The sequence below is a fragment of the Beta vulgaris genome, chromosome 4, assembly GCF_026745355.1.
Source record: "Beta vulgaris subsp. vulgaris cultivar EL10 chromosome 4, EL10.2, whole genome shotgun sequence".
NCBI classification, from domain to species: Eukaryota; Viridiplantae; Streptophyta; class Magnoliopsida; order Caryophyllales; family Amaranthaceae; genus Beta; species Beta vulgaris.
The window spans coordinates 31,431,234-31,440,451 of NC_079205.1; the positions used below are offsets into that span (position 1 = coordinate 31,431,234).

The following is a 9,218-nucleotide window of genomic DNA, read 5'->3' on the forward strand; positions in this document are numbered from 1 at the left end:
GATGGGGCCCCTTTTCCCTCTAACCCAATGAAACAAATTTTAGCAATTGTAAAAATAAACTTTCCTATATGGATTGTCTTCTTAGTGCTGGCACAATTAAGAAAAGAAAAAACATAAAAATAAAAAATAAAATTATTAAATTAGGAAAGAAGAATGTTTTGTGAATCAATACAGAGCTGTAATTCAAATACAGTAATTTTATGATCCATGGAAATCCTTAAAATCATTTTATTCCTTTAGAGTTCTTTTTAAGAGAGAATGGACACACAACACAACATTTTAAGCTTAAGGCCCACGCAACAACATTTAGATTTAAGGAACGATAGTAATTCCTAAATTCTTGTCAATTAGACGGATAGTCGAAACTCCCTTGACAGGACCTTGTAATTGGTTTACCTTTACTTATTGTATTTTTTTTGTCATTATTAGCAACAATACTTCTCCCGTTTTAGCATTTATTATTTAATTTTTTTCGCCGTTTTTGCTATTAATTTTTTTTTAAAAAAAAAAGGACGTATGAGAAAACTAGGCGTGAAATTAGGACTCCAGCATAAATGGCGCCGAAAAGCTATTAGAAGATTGAATAACTAGTATTACGCTTTAAAAAATATAGCAAAAAAGGTCTAATTTCACATCAATATATTAGAACACTTTAGGGAGAGGGAGGTTAAGGCCACCCTTGGTTTCATCTTTATTTTGCTTCACCCATGGTCGAAACCTTGCCGCTTGTAAGTTTATATTCTATTATATGCAGGTTATGTGCGCGAGGAAAGTTAGACGATGTATAATCACCCCTAATCATTCTTACTTGACATGATTCAAACTCCAAACTTATATGATCTGAATTTAGGCAGGTATTCAAATATTAGATATATAGTGAAATATTTTTCTAATACGTACATAATGTTAAGATACAATATAATGCAAATACTCTCATTATTCTAATATTGCTATTTTTTTCAATAAAAAAGGAGGATTTAGTTTTACGGGCATGCTTAAATTTAGGATAATGTATCCACACATAATAAAGATAAAACAATTTGAGGGTAATACATTGAAGGATAGATAAATTTTACCTTGAAATTAAGGATATTAAACTACAATTTTTGCTTTCCCTAGTAAAATCAGTACCATATCATATATACCACCAACTTTTATTTTCTTTATTATTTCCTATCATAGTACCTTAATGCTAATTCTACAGCTCCTACTTGCGCCATCCTCTCTCCCAAAGGGAAAAAAAGGAAAGTAAGAGAGAAAAAAGTGAGAACAGGAAAAAGCAAAAAGAAAAAAAAAATCTATAACCCCACACCATAAAGTTATTCTTCGATTTAGATGGACCAAGGTTCAAATTTCTCTTTGAATGCAGTATCAAAAGCAGAGTAGGCCAAATGTTGGATTTTTAATGTTAGTGCCTTAATCAAACATATTTTATACCAAAGTTATAAAGTTTAAAGAGACCACCTTCCCAATCATCCATTCAACTTTATCTAATATAAGAGTGAAAAATTACAACTACAAAAGAGAGTAGAAGCAGCACTACTTTGCTTCACATGCATTCCACTTTCCAACAGACACAAAATCTAAACATTTTTACTCCTTCAACAAGTAAGGCACAAACCCAATATATACATATATCCTCACTCCCCCTTCTTAGTTCTTACTTTGTAGGTGTACTAGTGCTAGTTACTTAAATAACATTCCAAAACAAATGACAAACTTCTTCTAAAGCCTTTACTCACTGTTTTTTTTTCATTCTTCTTCTTCTTGTTCTTTGTTTCAACCTCCAAATCATCCAATCCAGTCTAAGAAAATGCGAACCGGAGGTTGTAGTATACAACAATCTCTTACACCGGAGGCGGCTACCATTGTTAAGCAGGCAATAAACCTCGCTAGACGGCGAGGGCATGCACAAGTTACTCCAATTCATATAGCTAGTGTTATGCTAGCTTCACCTGCAGGACTTTTAAGAGTAGCTTGTCTTAAATCTCATTCTCATCCTCTTCAATGCAAGGCTTTGGAGCTTTGCTTTAATGTGGCCTTAAACCGACTTCCAACCACCACTCCAACACCAATCCTAGGTCCAAGCTCTCATTATCCCGCTCTTGCTAACGCCCTAATGGCCGCCTTCAAGCGAGCCCAAGCCCACCAACGCCGCGGGTCCATTGAGACCCAACAACAGCCCATTTTAGCCCTAAAGATCGAGACTGAGCAGCTTGTTGTTTCTATCCTTGATGACCCTAGTGTTAGTAGGGTGATGAGAGAAGCTGGTTTTTCTAGCCCACATGTTAAGTCTAATGTGGAACAAACTGTTTCTTCTATTGAGGGTTGCTCTCAAACTACAACTGTTGCTAGTAATAATAATACTAATATTACTACTAACATTAAGGCAGAAATTGTGAGCCCTATGGTGTTTCGTTCCAGTGCAAATCACCAAACGTTGTTAATACCCTCTTTAAACCAGTTTGACCTCGCTTTTTCGAAGCCCTTGAGCCAAGCCAGAAGTGAGGATGTTTCGAGTGTGATCGATTCGTGGGTGAAGAGGAGAGAAAAGAGTAGTGTTGTTCTTGTAGGAGAGTGTTTGGGGAGTTGTGAAGGTGTGATAAGAGGAGTTAAGGAGAGGGTTGAGAGAGGAGATCATCAAGTTCCCGTAGAGTTCAGATATGTGCAATTCCTAACTTGCCCTCTGTCTTCTATGAAGAATCTTTCAAGGGAAGAGATAGATATGAAGCTTGGAGAAATTAGGTGCTCATTAAAAGCTTGTGTAGGAAGAGGGGTAGTTTTGTACCTGGGTGATCTTAAATGGGTTGCTGAGTATTGGGCTTATTATGGTGAACAAAGAAGACATTATTATTGTCCGGTCGAGCACTTAATTATGGGATTAAGGAGATTAATTTTTGGTAATTTGGAGATTAATAGAAGATTATGGCTAATGGGTATTGCAACTTTTAACTCTTATATGAAATGTAAATCAGGCATTCCTTCTTTGGAAACACTTTTGGATCTTCATCCTCTCACAATTCCTGCTGAAAGTTTGGACCTTAGTCTCAATCTTGATAGGTACATTTGTCAATCTTATAACTAGACCACTAATAAAACTTTTTGTATGAACCAAAGTTTGGATTGGGAATGTTGTGTTAGTAGTGCTAATCCTGCTGTTTCTCTGCCTGTTTTCAGTTGTATTCAGGTCCAAAATGAAAGTGGTGTATCAGGTGAGGGCATCAGCTGGCCACTAGTTGAAAATAAAATTGATATGCAGCTCACTTGCTGTATGGATTGTTCAACCAACTGCCATCAAGAAGCGAGGAGCTTAACTAGCCTTTATCGAAACAACCAGTCTACCACCACCACAATTACTACGTCCCCCACAACTTCGACAACCTCAAGCCTACCATCATGGCTCCAAAAGTGCAAGGAAGAAAGCAGAGAGATCAGTACGGATCATCAGGTTGGTTCTCAGCTGTTCACGATTTACAAGTGCTCTTTTTTATTATCTTAAGACCCCACTAAAAAACTTCTAAGCAAAATGCTCAAACTAACGTGTTTATTCGAATGACAAATTAAAGGTATTACCCGACAAAGGAACTGTAACATGAGGGTTACCTCAGTTATTCGAAAAAGAAAACACGGTTAATTTGACCATTTTGCATAACCTGAGGAAACTTCCAAAAGAAAATATCAAAATAAATACTGACATGTTATTGGGATTGCAATGCAGAGGGAAACAATGCAAATGAAAGAGCTTTGTCAAAAATGGAACATGATATGCAGCACAGTACATAAAACATCCAACCTCGCCGAGAAAACCATAAATTTCTCATCATGCTCTCCTTCCTCATCCACTTCAGTATCTTCCTATGAACATAACCAACCTCATTTACAAGAACCAAAACTAATTTCTACTTGGCCTACGTTCTTTGAGCCTAAATGGGAAACAAAAGAGCACCAATTTCTAATCTCCAACATTGATGTAAAACCTGAACTTTTGTCCAACCCCAACTCAACACCAAATTCAGCATCTTCAAGTGAGGCAACAGAGGCAATAACAGAAACACCGTCTTCATTGTCAGTATTTCGATTCAAAGAGAACAACCCTGAGAATTTGGAGGCTATGTATTCCTCCTTAGAAAAAAAAGTCCCATGGCAAAAAGACATAATCCCAGAAATCGCGACCACAATCTTAAGAATCAGATCAGGTACAATGAGTAGGAAAACTTCCAAGCGTAAGTTTGTAAGCAAAGAAGAGCATCAAAAGAAGGAGACATGGTTGTTCTTCTTAGGGGTTGATGAAGAAGGTAAACTAGGAATTGCGAGGGAGTTAGCCAAGCTAATATTCGGGTCTTATAGCAGCTTCAAATCCATTGGTTTGAGTAGTTTTGCATCATCAACAAGAGCAGATTCATCAGATGAATTAAGAAACAAACGAGTGAGAGATGAATATGGTGGCAGCTACTTGGAGAGGGTTGCAGAAGCTGTCAGAGAAAATCCTCATCGCGTTTTCTTTGTTGAAGATATAGAACAACTTAATCATCGAGCACAAAAGGGTATAGCACAAGCCATTCAAACAGGACAGATTAAGCTTTCTGATGGAGAGATAGTTGCGCTTGATGATGCCATTGTGATTTTCAGCGGTGATAGTTTTAGCTCTGCATCAAGAGCCTGTTCGCCGAGTGTTAAGCAAAAGTTCGATGAAAATGATCAACAAGAAGTAACAGACCAGGATGAAGTAGAGGAGGCTACTTTATGTGTACCCCTTGACTTGAATGTTGCATTTGGTGATGATTATGGAAGTGAGGATTTAGTTGGGGATGTTAGGATTCTGGAGTCAGTAGATAAGCAAGTGTTTTTTAAGATTCAAGTGTTGTAAAGAATGGCTGACATTCTCATAATTTTCTGTAATTTCTGGTTTTGTTTTTGCTTCTTAATTTTTGTATGGTTTGAGTAGTAAAATTAGGTGGGATGGTATACGAAGATGTTAGTTATAATTAGTGACAAGAAAGGTAACTTACAGTTAGTAATCATGTTCAAACTCAGGCGGCCTGTGTAATTGTTCATGTGTTAATATAGTTTTGTAAATCTCTTTATATAAATATCATCTAGCTTGCTTATAATGTGTGTCTTATTCATGGAAAATCGGCGAAAGTTATATTTACATCAGACAATGCTACTTTCCTTTTCCCTGTTCTGTATTGGCTCGTGAATAATATGTGCGAGGAAAAACTTCTTGTGCGATAAAGTAGGATTTTATGTTATGCAAGAGATTAATACTCGCTGAATGATAGATAAAGGTAACATTAGTTTATTCATGGGTTTTGAGTCCTAACTTTGACTAATTATATATTTAATAATATTGTTACTACCATTTTTAAATGCTGAATAAACATTTACTATGGTACATTGTATTAAGCGTCAAAAGATTTAATATTTATTTTAATATACAGACCCAAATCATATTACGAAGCCCATGAAAGAAAGTCAACAGAAGTCCAAGATTAATTAAAGCATTTAGGAGATGAAAGTCAAGCAAAGACGAGGAAATGGCAGTCAACAACATGAACATGGGACAAGCTACATAAGCAGCAAGAACGTGCATACTTCAGTGTCAAAAAAGTAGTTATGATTGGAATCAAAGATGATTCAAATAATTTCCCTCCAAAGATGCATGAAAGCTACGTAGCATATTGGTGTATAGATACAAGGGAGATGATCAAGCCAAAGACAACAAATGCAACACATAACTTAAAAAATACTTTCTAGCATAGCCTTAACCTAGCATGGTCAACCTCCTTCCGGGGTTATAGTTTAGTTCTTAGACTTAGTGCATGTACTAGTGACAAGTTTGTTTATCGTTAGTTTAAGCAGGAACTCGTGGAGGTAATCATCTTTGTGTTTTTTCTTTAATTATCCAGCCTGGATTATCCTCATATGTGTTATAAAAGTTATATTATAGAAGTTTGTGATATGAATGAGAATATTTGGCTCTAATTAATAGATTAATTATTACGCATCTTGTTCTATTTAATGCTTTTCGCCTGAATTTATTACACGATGTAGTCTAACCAATTAGATTACAACAAAGTACGTTCGCAAGGTTTTATCAAATTAAAATCGGTAACCCCCAGGGCTAAGACTCATGTGGCATATTGGGTATGCATTGACTTGTGTGTAAAGTCAACCAACTGATTTTGCACTAAGAAGTTTTTTGGCAACCACATTGGAAGAAGAAAGATTCATAATCAAATTGTGAAACTTCTTCTTTATAACTTTTACAATTTAACTGTTTAGAACAACTATTATTATTTTCTTTAAATGTGGAATACACATCCTCAAAGGAATAAGGTAGTTTCTAGAATTCAATCAAGTTACCAAACACATGGAAAATAATGATTTAATACTTTCATAGACTAGGGTGCCAGACAATAGTGGTGAACCAATTCATCATGTCCTGGAAGAGTCAAATGGAGAAACTCCCCAAAAGGAGGTCTCATCTCCAAGTAGCACTGGTCGTGGATCTGTAAATAAATTGTATGGAAAAGTCACAGAATTAGTAAAACAATTATTATTGAAAGCTATAGAGAGTCAAAAACAACAATTTGAGTCTAGCTACAAAACTGTAGCACATGAGTCAGCCAAAGTCTTCATTGATATCTTCCAAAGGATAAGTGAGGAGAATAATGATATCAACTCTAGGAAAATTGACAGAATACTTGTAGATATCAATTATACTATAAGTGCAACTTTCACGGCAATGTCAATATCTTTCGCTACTGAAGTATTTACTTATTTAGAGCCACTAGTTGGAAAACACTATCAGTTAAATGAGAGATTACTTAAGGCTTTAGAAGAAGTGCCACTAAATCACTAGTAGAATAAATGCTATTTGCTGCGGTGGTATTGCTGCGGTTTTACTCATACGCAACAATATAGCACATGAATTGAAAAGATAAATATAAAATAAAGATATTGCTGCGGTTTTGGCCTAAAACCGCAGCAATATAGTATCTACTGGAAAATTTTTGAAAAAAAAGTTGACTATTTGACCGAAATATTGCTGCGGTTTTGGTAAAAAAACCGCAGCAATATAATAAAATAATACTAAAAAATAACTTTTTATTATATTGCTGCGGTTTTTTTAAAGAAACCGCAGCAACATTATTTAAAAATATTAAAAACTAGTATAAAAGACGCATTTCCTCACCACACGCCTCATACTTAGGGTTTTTTTTGTTTCCTCACCAGTCACCACACGCCTCTCTCTCTGTCTTCAACCGCTCACCCTCTCTCACGCAGTCACGCTGCTATCAATCTCTCATCTCTCTCACTCCTATATTTTCTCATCTCTCCTCTATAATCTCTCTCACTCCTCTCTCTCTCTCACTCCTAATCTGTCGTCATTATTCGCCGGCGAGCTTCATCACTCGTTCCTCACTCTCCGATCCAACACCGGTCGTCGCAACACCGGCGCTTCGCTTCGTCACTCGTTCCTCACTCTCCGATCCAGATATCGTTCGTGTGCAGTCGTGTTCGTTCCTCGCTCCGGTTCGTTCGCTCGTGTTCGTCACTGTCAACTCCGGTCGGAATTTAGTTCGTGTGCAACACCGGTCGAAATTTAGTTCGTCAGTCAACACCGGTCGGAATTTAGTTCGTGTTCGTTCCTCGCTCCGGTTCGTTCCTCGCTCCGATATCGTTTGTGTGCAGTCGTGGGCTTTTTTTCTTTTTTTTTTTTTCGTTATTGTTGGTTTTTTTAGATATGTAAATTTTTGTGTTCATAATTTCGAGTTTCTGTTCAATAGGTTTTATAATTTAGATCTGTAAATCTTCATTCGTAGTTTGCATCTGGTTGGTTTAAATCTCCATTTTTTATTGTCCATTGTTTAATGTAGTTGGTTTTCGGCCTCCATTCCACTGTTTTTTATTTTTTCTTTTAGTTTGTTTTTTCTTTTTTTTTATTAGATCTGTTTATTGTTAGGTTTAGATATTTTTTGTTGCCTTTTCATTTTACTGTTTTGTAATAGTGATGTAATTAGATTTTATTGTTTGCATCTGGTTGGTTTAAATCTCCATTTCTGTTGCCTTTTTTTAATGTAATATTGTTATGTTTATTGTTATGTCATTTCGTTAGTTTGTATGTCAATTTAGTGGATAGTGAATGTGTTAGTTATTTGATTTTAATATTACAAAATTAAATGGGCAAATGCAAAAAAAAAAAAAAAAAATTTCCAATATCAGGGTATATTGCTGCGGTTTTGGCTAAAAACCGCAGCAATATACTTGATTTTTTTGATATAAAATAATAATATTGCTGCGATTTTACCTAGAAACCGCAGCAATATATTGGATTTTTCTGACATAAATTAGCAATATTGTTGCAGTTTATAGCATAAACCGCAGCAATATGTTGAAATATTGCTGCGGTTTTTAACCGCAGCAATATATTATTTACCTATTGCTGCGCCCTTAATTGCTGCGCGCCCAATACCGCAGCAATATGGCACTTTTTAACCGCATCAAATAGCATTTATTCTACTAGTGAATAGAACACGAGGATATCGTTGTATAACGCCAGATCTTCCTATAGCTTACCCACCAAGGGTACATGTTTCTCATCCTGATAATAGAGATCCATTGGTCTCAAATGATTCGCAAACTTCCTCCCATAAGCGCCAAACAAGGGCAATCCCCTTGAGTCTTGACAAGAATTATCATGGAAACTTTTGGAGAAGTGATGGAATGGCAACGGTCATGGAGCCAGGCTGGCACCAGGCGTCAGGACATCATCAACTTTCATTTTTCATGGGTGGACACTTTGGTGACAACGTACACTAATTTAGACCATCACATGGAGTACAGAGGCAAGGTACTTTTGTTGCAAACAACAATAGTTCACCTCATGCATATGTGTGCCTCTTAATCAGCTAGTTATGGTTGAGAACCCTTCTACAATGTCTGCTTATATGCCTTATCAACCACCTATGGTTGGGACGTCTCATCATGGGAATGCTCCAAACTATGGTCCGAACCATGCTTCATTTTCCCAAGCAACCTTCGCCTACCAGCAAGCCAGGGAGTACCTACAAATGAGCATGCGTTCCAGCCACAAATGGCATACTGAACAAGCAATCCTAACTATATGCATCGCTAGGATGTTCCTATGGGGGGCTATCAAAATCAACCTTTCATACCTAGCCCTAGTTATGTATGAGCATACAGGATGCATG

General features: G+C 36.5%; 1 protein-coding gene across 1 annotated transcript; it reads left to right on the forward strand.

Annotated features, from left to right (window-relative positions):
- The first annotated feature begins 1,518 nt into the window (after positions 1 to 1,518).
- LOC104907795 (hypothetical protein) lies at positions 1,519 to 5,111 on the forward strand. Its single transcript, XM_010696786.4, has 3 exons — positions 1,519 to 3,060; positions 3,178 to 3,448; positions 3,719 to 5,111. Exons 1-3 carry the CDS (start codon positions 1,814 to 1,816, stop codon positions 4,865 to 4,867), a joined length of 2,667 nt encoding a protein of 888 aa, XP_010695088.1. The 5' UTR covers positions 1,519 to 1,813; the 3' UTR covers positions 4,868 to 5,111.
- The last annotated feature ends 4,107 nt before the right edge of the window (positions 5,112 to 9,218 follow it).

Bases quoted from the DNA above. Each gene is read 5' to 3' on its own strand.
- LOC104907795 (XM_010696786.4), top strand. From the start codon at position 1,814: ATGCGAACCGGAGGTTGTAGTATACAACAATCTCTTACACCGGAGGCG. The intron at 3,061-3,177 runs GTACATTTGTCA...GCCTGTTTTCAG, and splicing joins CTTAGTCTCAATCTTGATAG to TTGTATTCAGGTCCAAAATG. The intron at 3,449-3,718 runs GTTGGTTCTCAG...ATTGCAATGCAG, and splicing joins AGATCAGTACGGATCATCAG to AGGGAAACAATGCAAATGAA.